At 40.5% G+C, this 24,762-nt stretch overlaps 1 protein-coding gene across 5 annotated transcripts in view; it reads left to right on the top strand.

Annotated features, from left to right (window-relative positions):
• The window catches only part of map3k4 (mitogen-activated protein kinase kinase kinase 4), a 98,771-nt gene that overhangs the window by 13,445 nt on the left and 60,564 nt on the right, over positions 1-24,762 (top strand). For all 5 annotated transcript variants that reach the window (XM_053231146.1, XM_026942993.3, XM_053231145.1 and 2 more), the window contains 3 exons: positions 381-571; positions 8,108-9,420; positions 16,811-17,068. In XM_053231146.1, the coding sequence (XP_053087121.1) occupies positions 502-571; positions 8,108-9,420; positions 16,811-17,068 (1,641 nt within the window). In that variant the 5' untranslated portion in view covers positions 381-501. The remainder of the gene's footprint in view (positions 1-380; positions 572-8,107; positions 9,421-16,810; positions 17,069-24,762) is intronic.

The raw sequence follows: 24,762 nt of genomic DNA, 5'->3' as shown, positions 1-24,762 counted from the left end.
AGTCTCTCACTTCCTGAAATTTACTGACTGTTACAATGGGCTTTGAGAATGATTGGAGAATTCAGTTGTGCTTTGGTATAAGATGCAGGTTTGGAAATCTAATCACATAAAAATGAATCCGAAATTCGTCAAAAATGAAAAGAAAACACAGGAAAATGAAAACAGATTCTATTGTGCTCTATATTTACATCCCTAAAGGAAATTCCAATTATAAGCTTTGGCCTAGCTTCACTTTTTAAATCACAATCTCTTGATTTATGATGGTACTTTCTGAAATTTTGCCTTTTTTGTTACCTCACTGTTGAGGATAGTAATGTCAGGATCATATTACTGTAATCATACCACGTTTCTAAACATATTTGTCTGTTTCTTGTTTGCAGGCCAACAGACTCACCAAAAAATGTGTCCCAGCAGAACTCTAAGGTGGAGGAGTTGTGGGACGAGCTCAGCCAGGAAGAGGACTGTCTATATGGCGCCTCCCCTCCTTGTACCCCCCGTCAGATGAAACGTATGTCTGGTAAACACCTAAGAGGCAGTCAGAACAGAGCTGTAGGACGCTCCCCTGTAAAAGGTAAAATGCCCTTATTTTCTTCCAACTTTACTGCAGAAATGAGCCAAAGTTCTTTTTTGCCACAAATGAGTTACAGATCATTCAAAGATAGGATCCACTTCATGTTAATACACTTAACCCTGTGTTCACAATAGCGAGCAACAAATTTTCTATGTACGTGTGTAACATGGAGCTGCAATTTCAGCAATGGTGGTGCGTGACAAGCAACATGCGAGTTAAGTTTTTCTGAACTTTATGCAAATTAGGTATGATGCGGTAATGGCACGACATGGCACGTGTACATAATCATATGGCACATGCGGTGCAACATTTGATACAACATTTGGTAGTTACAGTTTCCGTATTGTGTCCAGTGCAGATAATGCAAAGATGTACAATGATGACTGGATAAAACAGGGTTAGAGTGCTGAGTTGCACATCTGATGGCTGCTGGGAGAAATGACCTGTGAAAGCGTTCCTTCCTGCACCGGGGCAGGAGCAATCTACCGCTCAGTGTACTCCTCTGTCCCTGTAGTGTATTATAGAGTGGGTGAGAGGGATTCTTCATGATCACCGACACTCTTGCCAGCATCCTCCTCACTGCCACCATGTCCACTGTGTCCAGATTTGCCCCCAGGACTGAGCCAGCCATTCTGATGATCTTGTTCAGTCTGTTAGTGACCTTTGCTGAAATGCTGCATCCCCCTTCACACCATAAGACCTCAGCCTCCTCAGGAAGTAGAGTTGGCTCTGGCCCTTCTTGTACAGCCTGTCCACGTTCACTTCCCATCCCATCATCCAACTTTCCTCACCCTGCTGATTGCAGGGCAGTTTGTAGCCTGACACCTTCATCCCATTCCATGCCTCTTTCACCTTACCCCTTTGAAGATTGCTCTCCATTTACCTCCTGTAGTCCTCCTTACCATCTTTAATCCTCGCCTTCAAATTCCTACTTATACTCTTCATGCCATACCTGTCACCAGCTTTAAAGGCCCTCTTCTTTTTTGTTCAGCAGGGCCTTCAGGTCACCAGTGACCCAAGGTTTCTTATTTGCAAAACAATGCACAGACTTAGATGGCACAGCAATATCCACACAGAAGTTTGTAGTCTATTACACAGTCTGTTAGACTATCAGTGTCCTCAGCATGGGGTTCACAAAGAGCATCCCAGTCAGTTTTTGAAAGCATCCACTAATAAATGTAATAAATCCAGTAATGAGATGTAGGTTACATCGAGTATTTGGGTTCCTGTCAAGCATTTTTAGCATAATGCCAGCTACTTGTGAGGTAATTTTATTTCTTTGTCAAAAACTGTTTTTTTTTTTTTGCTGCTCTTCCTACACATTTTGTCCATCACCAAATTTGGCTCAAGTCATCTTCACAGTGAGCAAAAAAATTTGGAAAACTCAAAATGATTTGTTCGTAATCGGCCAACGAATCTGACGGCGATGCCACCAAACAGGAAGTGAGGCTGTATCCCAACAATGACTTGTGCACGGACATAAAACTTGGTAGGCATTTTCAGGACCATGACCTGAGGCTATGCAATAAATTTCGTGCCACCTACTGGTCAAAAGTTACAATAACATGCTAAAAATGCTTACACCTAACTGCCATTTTTGCTACGTCTCCTCCAAATTTTGTCCAATCTTCATCATATTTGGGTCACATCACCTTGAGAACTCTCTGATCAAAATTCCTTTGATAACTTTTGTTCAGTTCTTCTTTTGTTACAGTTCTTGACCACAAGGTGGCACAGTCAATAGCTGTAACAACTTTCATTTTTTCCCCATTATATCATTTGAAAATTTGGTGCTAAATTCACGGTTCTTTTGGTCTATAATTCCCTGGAGTATGCTGAAGTGAACGCACACCAACATCTTAAATTCAAGTGTACTTTCTGTCGACCACCTTGGATTTTGTCAAAAACTGTATTTTCGCTACTTTTTCGCTACAAATTTTGTCCAATCAAATCAAATTTGGAATACATCATCTTCAGACCAACCTAGACAAGCTATGAAAAGAATGTTGCTATTCCAAATGGCTGGCCTGTAGTGTGCCAACAAATCTGACAGCGAAGCCGCCAAACAGGACGTGAGGCTGTATCTCAGCAGCGACCTTGCATACTGACACAAATCTTGGTAGGCATCATCAGGACCATGCCCTGTTGCTATGCAACAAATTTCATGACATTGCCACTTAAATGCCAAAAATGCTTCCATAGAAGTGCCATTTTTGCTACTCCTCATCCAAATTTTGTCCAATCTTCACCAAATTTGGCTCACATCATCTTTAGACCTGACTAAACAACTGTCTAGCACTCTAGCCATTGTGCTATTATACAGACAACACATGACTGACTGGGTTTAATATTAAATAGCATTTTTATTGAGCAATTTTCAATTAAAAAAAAACAACAATATGACAGAAACAAGTTTGGTGCAGATACTTGCACATAGTGGGGGGAAAAAGGCCCAGACTGATGAGGAAAAAACATAAATACCTTAAATGTTTTTAAATTGCAAGAACTAGCGGCAGCTGCAACAGCAATGCCACCCTGCTGCCCATTTGTTCATCTAGAACTTTCCTCCTACAAAGGTGGAAAGTCAGAGAATTCCACCACTGTCCATGGTCAAAACCTACACATCATGAGTGCAACTACAAATCAATCTTGAATCCTTTTGACTTAAGTTATGGCTCTGCTTTCCTATGATTGCTTAGACAACAATTGTAGCACGTCTGTGAATGTGCAGCTCACCGTGTCTGGGTGCTTGGTCCCTGAAAATGCTGTCTGCAGCTTGAATTTTATTTTATTATTGATAGTATTTGTTTTAGCATTTTTTTAACTGTCTCACTGCCCTTAATCAGTTTAGATCTTACTCTGATCATCTAAATGGATGCTATCTTTATTCTACAAAGTTGTATTACAATTTGAAGTTTACCCTCTGACCCTGAACTTCTGTGTTTTCACTGCTGACTTCCAGAATGTCTTGCAGTCTATTGATTTTACTCAGCATGTAAATTTCCCACTCACACAAGGTCACACACTGGATATTGTGTGTTCAATAGGTACCATACCTGAGTGTGACAGATTCTCTATTATGTGAACACTTAAAACACCACAATATCACTTTCAGAAACTTAAACATTTGCCCATCAACCCTATTCTTCTGTCTCCAACTCCATCCCACTGCTCTGATAATCCACTATAACCTTGTCACCGCTACCTTAAAGACAGGCCTTACAGCATATGTGCTTGTCTACAGAGGCCATGTCACAAAGTACAAAGAAGCACTTCAGAAAGCAAAGATGAAATACTAGTCCACTGTCAGTAGCAATGGCTAGAACAACTCTAGAGCTCTTTTCTCATCCATCAACAGACTGTTGCAACCTGCTAACAGTTTTCCCTTGACACTTTCCCTAAATTCAAGAAATTCAAGATTTATTTGTCACATACACAGTTATATACAGTATATACAGTCAGGTCCGGAAGTATTTGGACAATGGTGGAGTTTTTGTGATTTTGCCTTTATACATGACCACAATGGATTTGAAATAAAACAATCAAGATGTGATCGAAGTGTAGACTTTCAGCTTTATTTTAAGAGGTTCCACAAAAATATGGCATTTACCATTTAGGAATTACAGCCATTTTAAGCAAAGTACTTCCATTTTCAGGGGTTCAAAGGTATTTGGACAATTGACTGACAAGAAGTTAATTGACTAGGTGCGGTCCATTCCCTCGTTACTTCAAGACAAATGAAGCAGATGAAAGGTCAGATGAAAACAGATTAGACTTTGCCAGAAAACATCTAAAAAAGCCTCCTATGTTTTGGAATAAGATTCTTTGGACTGATGAAACCAAGATTAACTTGTACCAGAATGATGGGAAGAGAAAAGTATGGCAAAAAAAAGGAACAGCTCATGATCCAAAGTATACCGCATCATGTGTCAAACATGGTGGAGGAAGTGTTATGGCATGGGCATGTGTGGCTGCCAATGGAACGGGCTCACTGGTGTTTATTGATGATGTGACTGCTGACAAACGTAGCAAGATGAATTTTAAGGTGTATAGGGCTATACTCTCTGCTCACATTCAGCCAAATGCTACAAAACTGATAGGATGCTTCTTCACTGTGCAGGTCGATAATGACCCTAAACATACTGCGAAAGCAAATCAAGACTTTTTGAAGGCAAAGAATTGGTATATTCTTCAATGGCCAAGTCAGTCGCCTGATCTCAACCCAATAGAACATGCTTTTCACTTACTGAAAACAAGACTGAAGGCAGAAAGCCCCACAAACAAGCAGTAACTGAAGGTGGCTGCAGGGAAGGCCTGGCAGAGCATCTCCAAGGAGGACCCTCAGAATTTGAGTTTTGAGAACGTGGGCAAATTAAAAACCAGAAATGAATAAAAAATAAGAATATAAGAATAAAAATAACATAAGAAATTAGAAATGTATGTGCAGGAATGTACAAAAAAATGGATGTACAAAATATGCAAGTATGTTACATGTAGTAACGATGCAAAGTGCAGTGTCCGGAGTTTCAATGGAGTTTACAATGATTGGAGAGTCTTAAGGAATCTGAGTGGTGATCTGGGGTACCAGATTTTATTACATCCACCTCAGCTCACATTCAAAGCCTTGGTGTCCTTGGTCTCTACACTCTCATATCAAGCACACATTAAAAACACTACTAGGACAGCTTTTTTTCACCTTTGAAACATTGCCGGCTTCAGCAGAGATGCATATTCATGCTTTTGTTACCTCCAGGCTTGACTACTGCAATGCTGTTCTTTACAGATTCCCAGTGCAGGGTCTTAACCAGCTACAGTATGTGCAAACTCAACTGCTAGGGTTTCACCCACCCAAGACCTTGGGAACACATCACTCCTATACTCTAAAAGTTATACTCGCTCCCTGTTCCCTTCTGTATACAGGACAAGATGATACTTCTGAGCTTTAAGTCTCTGTGTGGTCTCGGCCCCCACCTACTTACAGTCTTCTCCAAAAGTATTGGTACGGGAAGGCCAATTCTTTTGTTTTTGCTATACACTGAAGAGATTTGGGTTTAAGATCAAAATATTTAGCTTTAATTTCCTGACATTTACATCTGGATTTGTTAAACAACTTGGGACATCTGCCAAATTGTGAAGAAAGAAAGATCTGCTCATGATCCAAAACATATGAGCTCATCGGTCAAGCATGGTGGAGGTAGTGTCAAGGCGTGAGCTTGCATGGCTGGTTCTGGAATGGGCCTACTAATCTTTATTGATGATATAACTCATGATGGTAGCAGCAGAATGAATTCCAAAGTCTACAGAAACATTCTGTCAGCCAATTTAAAGAGAAATGCATCCAAACTAAATGAGAGGAATTTTCAGCAAGACACTGATACAAAATACGTTGCCAGCACAACAAAGGTCTTCATAATGGGGGGGAAAAAAATGGAAGATTTAGAATGGAACTTTTGTCCAGGTTAAGTTAAACCAATTAAGCATGCATTTCACTTCCTGAAGATGAGACTGATGGGAGAAACAAACAACAGCTGAAAGAAGCTGTGGTACAAGCCTGGAAAAGCATCACAAAGAAGAATGCAACAGTTTGGCGATGTCATGTGGTTTGTTGGCTTGATGCAGTTATTGCAATCATGGGATATGGAACCAAATATTATGTGTTATTTACTTTAATTTTATTTATGGTTACTTTTGATCACTTAAAAATTGGGTGGTCTGCCAACAAAGGTGCCATGTTCTAAGAAATTCCAATCTATCATATTCATCAGTGTATAGCAAAAACAAAAGAATTGGCCTTGCCGTTTCAATACATTTGTAAGGGACTCTATCTAGCCTCCACACATACACACCAGCATGCATGCTTAGATTCTCTGACACACACCTACTTGTTGTCCCATCCACTTGGACAGGAGGGGACAGGATTTTGTGTTGCTGCCCCTAAACTGTGGAAATCTCTCTCGCTTGCCATCTCTTTGCAGGCACCTCCCTTCATCATTTTAAAACTTAAAAAACAGAATTTTGGCATTGCCGTTCCAATACTTTCAGAGGAGGCTGTAGTATATTTATCCCTCTTCGTTTATCTATACTATTGACTGTTTTATTTTTAAATATTTACACTTTAGATTTTAAATATGTTTCAATTTCTACTATGATTGTATAATTTTATTAATTTTTCTTGTAACTGTACAGTGTCCTTGGGTACCGTGAAAGGCACTTATAAATAAAATTTTATGATTATTATATAAAAAGTCTACCCACCACTGTTAGAATTGCAGGTTTTCTGTGATATAAAAAATGAAACCAAGATAAATCTATCTCCTTCCACCTTTAATGTGATGTAGTTTCTTCAATACTGTAGGTCTCTTGGCAGCCTCCGTGATAAGTTTTCTTCTTGACAGGGACATCCTGTTCTCTGTAATGTCCCTGGTGCCTTGTTGCCTTCTCCACTTGTTAATGTTTTGGAAATTCTTTTGTACCCTTCTCCTGATCAATACCTTTCAACAGTGAGATCCCATACATGCTTTGTAAGCTCTTTGAGAACCATGGCTTTAGCAGTCCAATGAAACCAGGAAGATGTCAAGAAAATTCTACAGAAGCAGCTGATCTTTTTTTGAGCTTAATCAGAATCACTCCATTGATGACAGGTGTATGATAAGTTCTTTTGTACATGAGTTTGAATGTGATTGGTTAATTCCGAGACAAGTCGCATGTTGCATTATAAATCACACGTGTGCAACCAGGTTATTATAAGTTTATGTTCACCCTAAAACATTTGTTTTTCACTTGAATTTTCTTGTTTGCTGTATCACATTAAAGTGGAAAAAGATATGACATGATTTATCTTGGTTTAATTTTTTACATCACAGCCACCTGCAATTTTAACAGGGGTGTGTAGACTTTTTATATCCACTGTATAATGACAAAGTACTGATCCTAATAATCAGATACATGAGATATTTGGACCTGTGTGATTTGTTCTTGGAGGAGTATTGTGTGTCATTAATAGAACATACATACATACACACATATATATAATGAACTTTTGAATTCTTGACATTAAGTAAATGAGTTAAATATGAAAAATGATAGTTATTAGTGGCTTCTAAGTATTTTCTCTGTTTGTGTATTTTACACAGAGTTAATTTTAGAGGCACATGAAATATTTATTCCAATTAGCAAGACTCATAGAAAATTGTTCAAAAGTTCCATCAAATTCAGTTTTGATCCCAGCCTTTAAACAGCATGGTCAACTAGATAAAAGCTGTATGTGGCGTAAAATATCTGTGCCATAGTTGGCAATCATGGTAATTGTATGAAACATTTACTGTAGGAGCCTTTCGTTGTGCCTTTTGTTCATAAATATATTTTTTTAATAATGATCTCCATTTCTATCTTGTATTCATCTAACTGTTTTGAGGATTTTTATACAATAACTGTTTAGCAAAATTTGTCATTAATGTATGTGTTCTCAATGCATGCTTTTATATTTTTAAAAATCTGATGCCTAATTTAGCATTGTTGCTGCTATTTCATCTTTAGAGAAAATTCTGTCCAGTCCATCCTCCCAGAGAGAGCAGGAAGGAGCTAAATCATATGAATATACTGAGGAGTTCAGTTACAAGCAAGGCAAGAAACACCGCTCCAATCTACGCTCCAACGAGAGGGACAAAAAGAAGACTTTTGAGGGCTCTTTCATGTTTGGTCCTCTCTCCAAGTCTGGTCCCTTCAGCACAGTCAACATGGACCCCAGGAAGCCATATCTGAGCTTGGGTCCCGTCACTATGTCTCATTCTCTACCCCGTACTCACCGCCAGACTTCGCGGACTGACTGTCCTGCTGACCGCCTAAAGTTCTTTGAGACACTGCGCCTACTTCTCAAACTGACATCCATGTCATCTAAAAAAAAAGAGAAGGAACAGCGGGGCCTGGAGAACACTGCCTTCATGGGACAGAACAATGAAGTGATCTGGTTGGAGCTGCAAGCCTGGCATGCACGCCGCAGCATCACTGAACAGGATCTGTTCCTATACACAGCCCGCCAGGCTATCCCTGACATTATCAACAAGGTGCTACACTTTAAGGTGGACTACAGCAGCCTGGCCACACCCGAGACTCAACTTGGGTCTGCAGTACACAGAAATTGTTGCTCAGAAGGGGCTAACTATGGGACCTGTCCTGGCTCTTGGCTGGAGGTTGATGCAACAGCCTTGCTGGGTCCAGGTTGGACATGCAAGGAACACCTGCAGAGGCAGCGTCTGGCCTTTGAACAGGTGAAGGGTGTAATGGGGTTGCTGGAGTCTGTAGAAGCTCTCTACCCATCCCTGCAGACTCTGCAGAAGGACTATGAAAAGTATGCGGCAAGGGACTTCCAAGGCAGAGTGCAGGCACTTTGCCTATGGCTTAACATTACTCAGGACCTGAACCAAAAGCTGCGTGTGATGGGTACTGTGCTGGGCCTTGGAGACCTTTCTAATATTGGCTGGCCTGTGTTTGAGATTCCCTCACCCCGCTGCTCTCATGAGAATGATGGTGAAGAAGAGGACAATAAAGAGAATGACTCCACAACAAACTTCACAGCCAATACAAGGGACCATGATAGGGATGAGGTAGGGGTCAAAAGGGATCCCGTGACTTGTTTTTCATCTAAGTTTACCCATCAGTTATCAGAGGAGTTATTCCCTGTATGTAGCAGTGAAATCCAGAGCTGCCCAACAGGCATCTACAGACCCTTTGTCGACAAGGCACTGAAACAGATGGGTTTGCGCAAGCTTATCCTACGACTGCACAAATTGATGGACCGCTCATTACAGAGGTCCCAGACTGCACTGCTGAGCCACATGCCTGCTCAAGAGGTGAGGATTCAGTTTCTAGGATTTCAAGCAACTCACTTTTGGTTGTCAGATAGATATGGCCTTAAAAGGTGTGTTGGCAGGTTTGGTGGAATTTTTATTATTAAAAAAAAAACAAAAACAACATTTGTTTCAAAATGCTTTTTTTTTTTTTTTTTTTTTTTTTGGGTGAAGTCCGGGGGAGAATGTGGGCTTGGGGTTTGAGGTTTATATTTGGAGTGGGTGGTTGGGGCGATTGGGTAAATTTTTGTACTTGTTCTCATAGCTATTGGGATTATACCCAGATTTGAATGGAAAGATTTTGCTATGGGCAAATCCTTTTTGACAAATTCATAAAAGCTAGCAGTGTGTGTGGGACCCTGACTATGTAGCTGTTCCTCTTCCAGATAAGTGAGCTAGTAAATATAAAGTAAGTAATGTACATTAAAAATCCTATAAATTGTTGTTAAAGCTAGCTAATTAGTTTATTGGTGGTGTTTATTAGCAACTGACAAAATCTTGAACCTAAACAGTGTTCAAAGTGGCAACCAGAATGCTAATTTTCATTACCAGATACGTTGTGAGAAAGATCTCAATTATTCAACTGTCCAAAAAAAATAAAATAAAATAAAAAATCAGACGAAAAATAGATTGACAGAATTTTTGCAACCTTGTCCTTTGGCATGATGGATGATGATTTACTGTAGCACAACTGCAGAAATGCACCACCTTAAATGTATTGCAGTCTGCTGCGTACCTATAGAGGACCAGACCTAATAAATATATTAAAATGAAAGTTTAAAAAAAATATATGTATATATTCTTTTTTTTTTAACTTTCATTTTAATAAATATATTAAAATTAAAGTTTAAAAAATTTATGTATATATTCTTTATTTTATTTTTATTTCCTTATTAACTATAATTATATACTCTTAATTATATTAATTAATTATACACTTTTTTTTTTACATTTTTAAAATGTATTTTTCTATATTTAGTTTTGTTTTTATTTTTTACACCTGAATTGATTAGTTTATTGATTTGCATATTCTTGTATTTCTTTGTTTTTTCATTTCTGCATTTCCTGGTCCTTATCCTAATGAGGGGATTGTCAATAAAGCTTCACGCCATCTCCTTATTCCCATAGGGTGAGCGATATCGGACACCAAACATTGTACAGTGGATGTAAAACATCTATACACCCCTGTTAAAATTGCAGGATTTTGTGATTTTAAAAAACGAAACCAAGATAAATCATGTCAGATCTTTTCCCACCTTTAGTGTGATTATAGCAACCAACAAAATTCAAGTGAAAAACAAATAGAAACGTTTTATGGAAACAAAGGGAAAAAACTTAGAGTTACCTGGTTGCACAAATTTGCACACCCTTTTAGACTGGGGCATGTGCTCAGAATTAACCAATTGCATTCAAAATCATGGTTGAAAGTAATTATCATACACCTGTCATTAATGAAGTGATTCTGACTAACCCATAATAAAGATCAGCTGTTTCTGTAGGATTTTCTTGACATCATCTTGGTTTCATCTGACTGCCGAAGTCATGGTCTGCAAAGGGCTTACAAAGCATGTACGCGCTCTCATTGTTGAAAGGTGTCAATTAGGAGAGGGGTAAACCATAATTTCCAAAACATTAGATGTACAATGGAATATTGTTGAAGGCCATCATCAGCAAGAACAGGATGACCCTCCAAAATTGACAAAAAGACAAGAAGAAAGCTTATCAAAGAGGCTGCCAAGAGACCTATGGCAACATTAAAGGAGCTGCAGGAATATCTGGCAAGTACTGGTCACTTGCTGCATGTGACAACAATCTCTGTTCTTCACAGGTCTGGGCTATGGGGTAGGGTGGCTAGACAGGATCTTTCCCACGAAAAAAAACACCCAAGCCTGCTTAATTACCCCAAACCATGTAGCAAAATGTGTGATGTCTGATTAGACCAAGGTAGAACTTTTTTGGACATAATTCTAAAAGATATGTTTGGTGCAAAAACAAAACAGCTCATCACCCAAAAAACACCATACCAATGGTGAAGCATGGTGGTGGAATCATCATGCTATGGGGCTCCTTTTCTTCAGCTGGGACTGGGGCTGTAGTCAGGATAGAGGGAATCATGGATAGCTCCAAATACCAATCTATTTTGGCACAAAGACTGCAAGCCACTGTTAAATAGCTGAAGCAGAGCACAAATCCAAAAAGCACAAATCCAAATCAAGAAAGGAATGGCTTTAGAAGAAGATGATCAGATTTTTTGGAATGGCCCATTCAGAGCCCAGATCTAAATTATATCGAAAAACTGTGGAATGACTTGAAGAGGGGTGTGCAAAGGAAGATCCACTTGTAATTTGATAGATCTGGAGCATTGCTGCAAAGAAGAGTAGAATATAAGTTGTATCAAGTTGTGCTATGTTGGTAGACTAGTTGAGGTTACTGTAAGTTTTTTCTTTTTCTATTTCTTTCTCCTAAAATGTTTCTGTTTGTTTTTTCACTTTTCATTTTTTTGGATGCTATATCACATTAAAGGTAGAAAAAGGATCTGACAATGATTTATGTTGGTTTAAATTTTTACATCAGAAAAACCTGCGATTTTAACAGGGCTGTGCAGACTTTTTATATCCACTGTTCATGCATGGGTCAGACACCAGTTATATTGAATGCATTGTACACCAATGGCTGCAAATAGCCAGAGAAAACAGTGTGTTGGAGCATATTTGAAGACTACTAGCTTTATATATTTTTTGTCACTTATAAACTATATTATCTTTATAATTTGTCACTTTATCAGATTATGTATTTTAGTGTAAACAATGCTGCTTGAAATCATTTCTCATCATAAGATGTGAAAAATGTAATTTTACAGCAACACACGTACCTGTATGTCTCTTTTTGCTTGAAAAGTGACTTTGCTAACAGTATACAATGAAATTCATTACTGTTATCATTTAAGCACATATTTTTCAGAGCATAGTGATTTGTTGATAAAATAGTGTGTTAGGCATATTTGTTGACTACATATTTTTGGTATTTTTTTTTACTTTGCCTCAGCCACTGAGTGGTGGAGGCATTATGTTTTTCGTGTTGTCCATCTGTCCGTCAGTCTGAGATTCTTATTAATGCGATATCTTAAGAACAAGTGGTTGAATGTTTATAGGATTTATATCAAATTATCATTGTAACCAGCGGAGGAACTGATTAGATTTTGGAACTGATCCAAACAGGATCACAGTCACAGCAAGGTCAAATGTCTGAAATAGTTTTTTTTTCTTCAATCACATCCTTCCTGGTTGTCTTAAGAGATGTTACTTGCATGTTCATGTTTACGTTCATGAACTCAAGGCCCATATTTGGCTACCTACAATTTTTCCATCAGGACTGCTGTCTGGCCTGTTGACCAGAATAATGCTTTAGTCAGATGCAAAGGGTAGAAGGATAAATCTAGAGACAGGATCTTCACAGCAGATGAATTTTATTTGCAGAAAGTTCCTCAGATATAATAATACAGGGGTGTAGTTGGAGTTGTTTTAGTCTGGTCATGCAACTTGTCTCCCTTCTGTCTAACTAAATATGCAAATGTAAAGGAAAATCACATAATTCCACAGGCTGTCCATGTGTTCGTCCATGCATCAATCCGTCCATGTGTTTATCCAAGATTTGAAGTTCTCTTTAGCACAATATCTCAAGGAACGAGTGGTTGAATAATTGTTTATATGGAGTTATCACTGAAAAGAGCAGATGAACTGATTAGGTTTTGGAATTGATCCAGACAGTGCCAACTTCACAGAAGGGTCAAATGTTGGAAATAGTTTCCTTCACATTTGAAATATATTTCAAGGGAAGTTTTGGCATACAAATTAGTAACAAGAAGGACCAGACATGTTGGTGGCGGAGGCACCCCCACTGACACAGTCACCGAGTTGGACTCGATGTCACTTTTTGATAATATTCATTATGCATTTTAGTATAAACAGTCCTGCTTTAAGTAATTTTTCATGATAATATGTGGAAAAAATGTCACATGCATAAGTAAAACATGCACCTGGCGTGAAAAGTGAATTTCCTAACAGTGTACAGTTCTGAAATGTTCTAAACAGCATTTTCAGCCATTAAACACATACTAACCTGGTTGAAAAAGCTAGTTCAGATTATTTACTTTTTCATGTGGAGTTTATGGCTGACAGTTTGTTCCAGTTTGCTGCACTGATACAATAATTTGTAGTGGTTAGCAGTGTGGAGGAAGTGTAGCCCATAACCAAAATCTATGACTATGGCGAAGACTGAAATTCATATAATGACACTCTTGTTTCAAAATCCTCCTTGTTGGATAATATTCATTTTACTAATTGAGATAACAGGAAATAAATCAACTTACATATTAAGTTGTCAAGATTGTACCTCGTAAGTACAGTCATGAGAAAAAGAAAGTACACCCTCATTCAATTCTATGTTTATATTTATCAGGGCCTAAATAACAATTGTGAGGTCCTCAGCAACTTCTATAAACAAATAATCTCAGGTGATAAAAAAAAAAAAACACAACAGATTTCAGTATTCATACATATTTTGTATTTACATATTTTGTATTTTATACAAAATATGCAATTTCAAAAATTAAAGGTCTAAAACTATTCATCTCCTTTAGCCTTTAGTGAAATCAGCATCAGAGCCCTGTTAGCAATGTCTCATGTAATATAGATAAGCAGAAGGTACTGTTTCCACCTCCTATGACATGGATGTGGGGTTGGATTTTAGGAGGCAAAAATAACTATTTACAACAAATATGAAAGTACAAAATTTAAACTAGTAAATGCAAACAATGAACAAAAGTGCAAAAAACCTGGAAAAAAAAGCATCACATGATACACTATAGTGCCAAAAGTATTGGGGCACCCCTACAAATCATTGAATTCAGGTGTTTCAATCACTTCCTTGGCCACAGGTGTATAAAATCAAGCACCTAGGCATGCAGACTGCTTCTACAAACATTTGTGAAAGAATGGGTCGCTCTCAAGAGCTCAGTGAGTTCAAGCGTGGTACCGTGATAGGTTGCCACCTGTGCAATAAGTCCATTTGTGAAATTTCCTCACTACTAAATGTTACACGGTCAGCTGTTAGTGGTATTATAACAAAGTGGAAGCAAATAGGAACAACAGCAAGTCAGCCACGAAGTGGTAGGCTGCGTAAAATCACAGAGCGGGGTTAGCACATGCTGAGGAGCACAGTGCGCAGAAGTCGCCAACTTTCTGCAGAGTCAATAGCTACAGACCTCCAAACTTCGTGTGGCCTTCAGATTAACTCAAGAACAGTGCATAGAGAGCTTCATGGAATGGGTTTCCATGGCCAAGCAGCTGCATCCAAGCCATCCATCACCAAGTGCAATGCAAAGCTTCGGATGCAGTGGTGTAAAGCATGCAGCTACTGGGCTCTAGAGCAGTGGAGACATGTTCTCTGGAGTGACGAATCACGCTTCTCTGTCTGGCAATCCGATGGACAAGTCTGGGTTTGGCAGTTGCCAGGAGAACGGTACTTGCCTGACAGCATTGTGCCAAGTGTAAAGTTTGGTGGAGGGGGGATTATGGTGTGGGGTTGTTTTTCAGGGATTGGGCTTGGCCCCTTAGTTCCAGTGAAAGGAATGCTCTTAATGCTTCAGCATACCAAGACATTTTGGACAATTTCATGCTCCCAACTTTGTGGGAACAGTTTAGGGATGGCCCCTTCCTGTTCCAACATGACTGCGCACCAGTGCACAAAGCAAGGTCCATAAAGACATGGATGAGCGAGTGTGGTGTGGAGGAACTTGACTGGCCTGCACAGAGTCCTGACCTCAACCCGGTAGAACACCTTTGGGATGAATTAGAGCGGAGACTGCGAGCCAGGCCTTCTCGTCCAACATCAGTGCCTGACCTCACAAATGCGCTTCTAGAAGAATGCTCATCGTCGTTGGCATTGCTCATGTGCAGGTTCCAGAATATTGCCTCAAATCTGTAGCCTGCCAAGACAGAGGTTGGGAATGGAAAATTATGGCTCTTATCTTTTCTCCACAAATCTCAAACTCTTGATAGCTTTAATTAGGTTTTAGCAGGCCACCGTAAATGACTAGGTCCAGGAATTTACACGTCCTCAGGCTAGTTACTGGACTCCATGGTGTCTACATGCCCTTCTGCTTGTACTCTGCATACAGGTTTGTGTTGTTGCAGAGACTCGATTGTGGCTTTATCAAAAAATAACTGAGACAGCTTGAGAGAATTGTGCTGCTGGTGGCTATCAAGTGTGGGCAGGAGAAAAGTGATGTATGGGAGGCACATCAGCCTCACTAATATTGTGCCACCTGTCCTGTTCAGGTTGTGTTGCAGGTGCAGGAGCACTGGCTCTCCTAATGACTCAAATGGGTGAGACACAAGTGCTACCTCTTCTCTGAGTTTTCTGGGGGAGGGGTAGTTGGAGCTGTCAGTTTTGCTGTGGAAAGCTCCTTGTGGGTGTTGGGGGAGGAGGCCTCAGAAGAAGTGTGAGGAGGATCAGGGGCATTTTCTTCTTCTCTACAACAATGATCACTAACACAAAGTACAATAAGTACCCAAAATCATTAGTAAATGCTAACTTGGCCATTATATTTATATAGTAATAATAATTCTATAATATTTATATTTTTTATAATATTGTATAATATTTACAGAGCCCATGCTGGCGCATTTGCTGTTTATTGCTACATGAAGTGCAAGAAATAAAACATTTCCATGCTACATGCAAACATACCACGTGCTATGTGTGAAAAAATGCAGTGCCATGCCACACGCGAAAAAATGCAATGCCATGCTACATGTGAAAAAATGCAGTGCCACGCCACATGCGAAAATGCCCTACCATGTTATTTGCAAACATACAGTACCATGCTACCTGCAAAAAGACATTTCCACACTACAAGCAAAGATTGAAAATAGAAAGCAACATAGCTTATGTACATTTCAAGGACTGGGTTCAGACCTTGCTGGAATGCTTGCTCCTCAGTTGAATCCATGCTGTCCTCCTCCTAAAAATCCTCAAATTCCTCGTCTGAGTCATTCCTAAATAAATCTTCCAAAACCTCGGACAAATTCAGGCTTTTTCGGGAACAAGCCATTGTTATAAGATGCTAATAAATTTTTTGATATTAGAATTTGCTTTATTGTCATTTTTCGATGGTTTTCCATTTTATCTTTTATCTTGTGTATTTAGCAATGTTTCTTTTTCTTTCCAGCAGTCCCCGACCCACTCATAAAGAGGGTCGTGAGCCACCAGTTGAGAACCACTGCTCTGTATTACCAGTAGATGGTTTTCAGTTCAGCTCCATTTGTGATATTTATTACATGTGTACACATTATATTTAATTAGTTTCAAGACTTTTGTTTGTATTTTTCAGTTGTCTGAGGTTCCGGACTGTTCCTTGCTGTACAGTGACTACCTGCCTGAGCTCTCTCGTCACCTGACTGGATATGTGGAAGAGGAGTCAGCTTCAGGGCGGGTATCATGTGTGGAGCTACAGAATATGGACCTACCCTCATTTCGTCCAGCCTTCTTGGTGCTCTGCCGTGTACTGCTAAACGTCATTCATGAGTGCCTCAAACTGCGCCTGGAACAAAGACCTGCTGGAAAGCCCTCACTGCTCAGCATCAAGCAGGTGCTTACATGTCTGTGTGCACATACAATGTGTCAATGTATCATCAATATTATTTTATTATTAAAAAACCTGAACTTGTCATGTCACTTGCTTTAGAATCAGAATAAGAATCATGCTTTATTAGCCAAGTATACTACAGTATACAAGGAATTTGCCTCATTTGTTTGACTCAGAGCTCTTGTTTTGCTTATAAACATTACATGTTACAGAAAGATAACAAAGAATGCACATAGGCAGCACTTAATATAACAGATATTTTGCAGTGAACAGTAGTGCATACTATATGAAACTGTTGCATTGTAAGCAAAAAAAGAAGAGTATTGCAGAGAGGAGATTAAGGCACAGATAAACGTTACACAAAGTTCATCTTGAACAAAAAAGCACAATGCTGTCAATGACTGTCACCATGTTTCTGGCAATCAATTGTTCAGATTGCATGTGAAAAGTTATTCCAGTATCTGGTGGGTCCTACATTCTATCTGAAGCACCTGCTAGAGGGAAGACGATATGCTGCAGTATGCTGCAGTCAGTTCAGCTCATTACTTGTTGCAGAGCCAAACCAGACTCGTATTTAGATGGCGAGCACAGACCCAGTGGTGATTGTGTGTAACTGGGTCTTTTGTCAGCTGCCACAAGAAGTATATCTTCTGCTGAGCCTTTTTTGGGAATACAGTCAATGTTGGCTTCTCAGAGATAGAGAAACTGTAGCCTGTAATTTTTAAGGGAAATCTTACCCTAGCAAGTTAAAAACAACAACAAAAGATTTAAATGTATGCATCCAGGTGTTATCTGCTGACGAAAATGTATGTCTTAGGCATAAACTATTTTAAGAAATTTCAATCTTTAGGGTATCCGTGTGAGAACATGTAGCACAGGCATGAGGGCACCCTGGGACGTAAAGCATCCCATCACTTCAGAGTCAACAAGCTTGAGTGATCGTGGGGAGGGCAACAGCATCAAAAAATCCGAGTTTACCAAAACTCTCTTTCCCAATGAAGATCTGCAACTTACCTGAACACAAAAGCTATTTAACAAAAATCCTGACTAAACACATAGGTTTTCTATCTGAACTTTACTGCTTTACTGGTAATTGTTAGTATTTTATACTCACTGTGAAATTTTACTGGGAGTCAATGTATAAAAAATATAAAATAGGGGTAATATAATCAAATTTTCTGGTTCTAGTAAGGACTCTATCCTGTGACTACATAATCAAAAAGAATACTACAAGCTACCAGTGGCCCCAGTAGAAGTACTTCACTCTTTTTGTAATTAAGTAGGGGAAGATTACTGAGGATCCAATGTCTAATGTCCTTTACACATGGTTCAGCTTTAGTTCACATTCTGCAGCTACTGTCTGTCATCTGGCTTTGCTGAAACATACAGCTATGTGTCTACATATCAGTGGAAGCTAACACCATGTTTACAAATAAATGTACCCAGAGATAGCAGGTATTGGGGGGGAAAGCAGTGGCCCTAGAACAGAGCCTTGTGGAACACCAAAGTTTACTATTGTATGCATAGAGAAGTTACCATTAACATTTACAAACTGATAATGTTCAGTCAAAAAAAGACTTCAGCCAGGAAAGATAAAACCAGTAAAAGCCAAAGAAAATGCCCCCTCAACTTTAAATTCCTACTCGACCTACAACTTGAGGTAGTCTTTTAAACTTTGAGTTCCTCCCAATTGACAGAGTGATGTCAAATCAACATGGCTGTGCACAGCATTGGAAATAAACAAAGTAGCACTTCTTACCTTTAAATGTGTAATGTAGTGTATTTGCTTTAGATTAATCACCATGCAGACATATTCCCTTGTTAAATCTAAAACATTGACTATACAGTTCACTGTTTGAGAAGGAAAATATACATCACTCATCACAGTTAGCTGGCTAGCTTGTTGCAAACAAAAGACATCCATGGCATCCATGTTTTTCCACTTTGCAGGTTCAAAGTGCCGTGGTGGAAAACAATTTCATTCCTACCTGCAACTTACCACTTACAAGACAAGTTGAATGCAACAAAGTTTGAGCAACACAAGCAATGACACACAACCATAATCAGGGGCCAATAGGTGATTTACTACTTTAATCAGTGCTTTTTCAGTACTGTGATGTGACCTAAAGCCTGAATGTGATGAATGTGTGTACTGTGATAAGTCCGAAAGCCTGTATGTGATTCTGGTGCATGAATGAGCTTAGCCGCTGAGCTACAACCTTTTCTAGGCTCTTGGAGATAAAGGGGATATTGGCCTATAGTTTGATAGCTGATGAGTCAAGATAATTTTTTTTTTTTGTAATCAATAGTTTGATATCTGCTAGTTTAAAAGAATTAGATACATAGATAATGCTAAGGGAGGAGTTTCATTTTTTAACAGAGGTTTAATTGCTTCTGGAAGTATTTGTTTAAGAACGTGCACAAATCTAGTACACTGCTCAAAAAAATTAAAGGAACACTTTTTAATCGGAGTATAGCATCAAGTCAATTAAACTCCTGGGATATTGATCTGGTCAGTTAAGTAACAGAGGGGGTTGTTAATCAGTTTCAGCTGCTTTGGTGTTAATGAAATTAACAACAGGTGCACTAGATGGGCAACAATGAGATGACCCTGAAAACAGGAATGGTTTTACAGGTGGAGGCCACTGACATTTTTTTCCCTACTGTATCGCGAGGCGATACCTGGACCCTACAGAGGTTCCACAGGCAGTCCAACTCCTCCAGGATGGCACATCAATACGTGCCATTGCCAGAAGGTTTGCTGTGTCTCCCAGCACAGTCTCAAGAGCATGGAGGAGATTCCAGGAGACAGGCAGTTACTCTAGGAGAGCTGGACAGGGTCGTAGAAGGTCCTTAACCCGTCAGCAGGACCGGTATCTGCTCCTTTTGCAAGGAGTAACAGGATGAGCACTGCCAGAGCCCTACAAAATGACCTCCAACAGACCACTGGTGTGACCAAACAATCAGAAACAGACTTCGTGAGGGTGGCCTGAGGGCCCGACGTCCTCTAGTGGGCCCTGTGCTCACTGCCCGGCACCGTGGAGCTCGATTGGCATTTGCCATTGAACACCAGAATTGGCAGGTTCGCCACTGACGCACTATGCTTTTCACAGATAAGAACAGGTTCACCCTGAGCACGTGACGTGAAAGGGTCTGGAGAAGCCGTGGAGAACGTTATGCTGCCTGTAACATCGTTCAGCATGACTGATTTGGTGGTGGGTCAGTAATGGTCTGGGGGAGGCATATCCATGAAGGGATGCACAGACCTCTACAGGCTAGATAATGGCACCCTGACTGCCATTAGGTATCTGGATGAAATCCTTGGACCCATTGTCAGACCTTACGCTGGTGCAGTGGGCCCCGGGTTCCTCCTGGTGCATGACAATGCCCGGCCTCATGTGGCGAGAGTATACAGGAAGTTCCTGGAGGATGAAGGAATTGATACCATTGAATGGCCCCATGCGCACCTGACCTAAATCCAATAGAACACCTCTGGGACATTATGTTTCGGTCCATCCAACGCCGCCAGATTGCACCTCAGACTGTCCAGGAGCTCAGAGATTCCCTGGTCCAGATCTGGGAGAAAATACCCCAGGACACCATCCGTCGTCTCATTAGGAGCATGCCCCGACATTGTCGGGCATGCATACAATCATGTGGGGGCCATACAAACTACTGAGTACCATTTTGAGTTGCTGCAATGAAATTTCAGCAAAATGGACTAGCCTGCTGCATCATTTTTTCACTTTGATTTCGGGGTGTCTTTGAATTCAGCCCTCCGTAGGTTCATAATTTTCATTTCCATCAAACAATGTGGCATCCTTTCATTCGTAACACATTACCCAGTCCATATCAGTATAGATATCCAGCATGATATTTTTCCCCATTGAGATCTGATGTGTTTTCAAAGTGTTCGTTTAATTTTTTTTGAGCAGTGTACATTTTGAAGAGGAAATCAGTGAAATTAAATTTAGTCTGTTTAATTGGGGTAAAAGAATCTAATCACTGTACTGATGTGGTTATATTGTTCTCTACCTGGTTATTTGTCAAATTGTATGGCTTAAAGGTAATTGCTAGGAATGTTCTGTCTGTGTTCAATTTTGTAATAAAAAAAAACTTAACCTTTAATTTTAAAGTAATTGGCATTGGGGCATCATCCTGCAAGCATTGCCAACTAATAAAAGTGCTGAAGCTCCAACTTTTATCCACCCTGTCATTCGCATACCTTTTCGCATACTACCTTTGCAGTGAAACAAAGAATTCCCAGAGAATTATCAGTATGACTGAATTCCTCCAAAAATAAAACTGAGTTAAATTAATTCAAGTTAAGTAAATTAAATCAATTACTGTATTTTAGCCACCATTTATAAGACAGGCACTGTTTACTCTAGCCTCTATATACACCGATCAGCCATAACATTAAAACCACTGACAGGTGAAGTGAATAACATAGATGCCACTGTAGCGAGATAATCAGTCAAGGGGTGGGACATATTAAGCAGCAAGTGAACAGTCAGTTCTTGAAGTTGATGTGTTGCAAGCAGGAAAAATGGGCAAGTGTAAGGATCTGAGTGACTTTGACAAGGGCCAGATTGTGATGCCTAGACAACTGGGTCAAAGCATCTCCAAAATGGCAGGTCTGTGGGGTGTTCCCGGTATAGTGGTTAGTACCTACCAAGAGTGGTCCAAGGAAGGACAACCGGCGAACTAGCGACAGGGTCATGGGTGCTCCCTAGCCGTGGGGAGCGAAGGCTAGCCCGTCTGGTCCAATCCCACAGAAGAGCTTCTGTAGCACAAATTGCTGAAAAAGTTAATGCTGGCTGTGATAGAAAAGTGTCAGAACACACAGCTTGCTGTGTATGGGGCTGCGTAGCTGCAGATCAGTCAGAGTGCTCATGCTGACCCCTGACCACCACTGAAAGCACCTACAATGGGCACATGAGCATCAGACCTGGACCATGGAGCAATGGAAGAAGGAGGCCTGGTCTGAAGAATCGTGTTTTCTTTTACATCATGTGGAAGTCGGGGTGAGTGTGTGACACTTACCCGAGGAAGAGATGGCACCAGGATGCACTATGAGAAGAAGGCAAGCTGGCAGAGGCAGTGTGATGCTCTGGGCAATGTTCTGCTGGGAAACCTTGGGTCCTGGCATTCATGTGAATGTTACTTTGACACGTACCACCTACCTAAACATTGTTGCAGACCAAGTACACCCCTTCATGACACCAATGTATTCCCTAATGGCAGTGGCCTCTTTCAGCAGGCTAATGCACCCTGCTACACTGCAAAAACTGTTCAGGAATGGTTTGAGGAACATGACAAAGAGTTCAAGGTGTTGGCTTGGCCTCCAAAGTCCCCTGATCCCAATCCAATCGAGCATCTGTAGGATGTGCTGGACAAACAAGTCTGATCCATGGAGGCCCCACCTCACAAATTACAGGACTTAAAGGATCTGCTGGTCACGTCTTGGTGCCAGATACAACAGCACACCTTCAGAGGTCTTGTGGAGTCCATGCATCAACGGGTCAGAGCTGTTTTGGTGGCACAAAGGGCACCTAAACAATATTACGCAGCTGGTTTTAATGTTATGGCTGATCGGTGTAATTTGTTTGATGCCTCTTGTTAGAGAGAAAACATGATTCTGTGCTAAGGTAGCTAACAACATAGCATAATTCTTCACAGACTGCATACTAACATACCATGTCTGTGCATGACACATACTACATACCCACTGTATGTTGCCATTTCAACATGGACATTGCATGTGCAGTAGTCACATTGCAAAGGCTGCCATAGTCCAGTTGGCCAGTAACCGGGTGTTCCCGGTATGCAGCGGTTAGTACCTACCAAAAGTGGTCCAAGGAAGGACAACTGGTGAACCGGCGACAGGGTCATAGGCGTCCACGGCTCACTGATGTGTGTGGGGAGCTAAGTAGCCAGTCTGGTCCAATCCCACAGAAGAGCTACTGTAGCACAAATTGCTGAAAAAGTTAATGCTGGCTATGATAGAAAGGTGTCAGAATATATAGTGCATCGCAGCTTACTGTGTATGGGGCTGCATAACTGCAGACTGGTCAGAGTGCCCATGCTGACCCCTGTCCACCACTGAAAGTGAGCATCAGAACTGGACCATGGAGCAATTGAAGAAGGTGGTCTGGTCTGATGAATCACATTTTCTTTTATATCACGTGGATGGCCGGGTGTGTGTGCGCTGCTTACCTGGCCAAGAGGTGGCACCAGTATGCACTATGAGAAGAAGGCAAGCCAGCAGATGCAGGATGATGCTCTGGGTACAGTTCTGCTGGGAAACCTTGGGTCCTGGCATTCATTTGGTTGTTACTCTGACACATACCACCTACCTAAACACTGTTGCAGACTAAGTACACCCCTTCATGGCAACTGTATTCTTTAATTACATTGGCCTCTTTCAGCGGGATAATGCACCCTGCCACGCTGCAAAAATTGTTCAGGAATGGTTTGAGGAACATGACAGAGTTCAAGTCCTTCAAATTCCCCAGATCTCAATCCAATCGAGCATCTGTGAGATGTGCTGTACAAAAAAGTCTGATCCATGGAGGCCCCACCTCCCAAGTTAGAGGACTTTAGAGAAGTGTGATTTCTGACTTTAACCGTGGTGTGGTTGTTGGTACCAGATGAGTATTTCAGTAACTACTGATCTCCTGGCATTTTCACACACAGCAGTCTGTAGAGTTTACACAGAATGGTGCAAAAAACAAAAAACATTCTGTGAACTGAGGGTCTGCAGGCTGAAACACCTTGTTGATGAGAGTGATCAGAGGAGAATGACCAGACTGGTTTGAGCTGACAGGAAGACTGTAGTAACTCAGGTAAGCGCACTCTACAGTTGTGGTGAGCAGAAAAGCATCTCAGAAAGCACATCAGACCTTGAGGTGAATGAGATGAGGTGAACAGCAGAAGACCTCGTCAGGTTCCACCCCACAAAAATCTGAGGCTATCTTGGGCAAAGACTCACTGAAACTGGGCATTTGAAGACTGGAAAAAAGACCAGATGTTTTTTTGTTTTTTTTTTCCCTAATCTTCAGCTGTCCAGTTTTGATGTGCCTTTGCCCATGATAGCCTCAGATTCCTGTTCTTGGCTGGCAGGAGTGGAACCCAGTGTGGTTGTTTGCCCATCCACCTAATGGTTTGATGTTTTGTGCATGCTGAGATGCTTTTCTGCTCACCACAGTTGTAGAGTGATTATTCGAGATAGATAGTTATCCTTCCTGGCAGCTCAAACCAATCTGGCCATTTTCCTCTGACCTCTCTTATCAGCAAGACATTTCCACCCACAGAACAGTCACTCACTCAATGTTTTTTGTTTTCTGCTTGTGATCCTAGTAGAAATACTTCTATCCATAATTAAGGAGAGGAGGAGAGGAGGTTACTCAGCATCCAGTGTCTAATGTCCTTTACACAACTCTCATCTTTAATAAGCTGGTGTCTATCATCTGACTCTGCTGAAACATATATCTGTGTGTCATCAGCAGTGGAAGTTAATACCACATTTATGATCAGATAATTTCAGTGTTGGGGTATTCTGTCCTCGTAAAAGAGTTCCCCTTCTTCAACTAGGCAGACAGCTAAACTCCTTCCACAAGTCAGCTGAACTGAAGGATGGATTTATTAGAACCAACACTTCAAATACAAGTGGAACAAAGTGAAACTAAAGAAAA

This window comes from Pangasianodon hypophthalmus, chromosome 28 (genome assembly GCF_027358585.1).
Source record: "Pangasianodon hypophthalmus isolate fPanHyp1 chromosome 28, fPanHyp1.pri, whole genome shotgun sequence".
Taxonomy (NCBI): Eukaryota; Metazoa; Chordata; class Actinopteri; order Siluriformes; family Pangasiidae; genus Pangasianodon; species Pangasianodon hypophthalmus.
The sequence above is the reverse complement of the archived record's forward strand: the minus strand, read 5'-3'. Positions and strand labels throughout refer to the sequence as shown.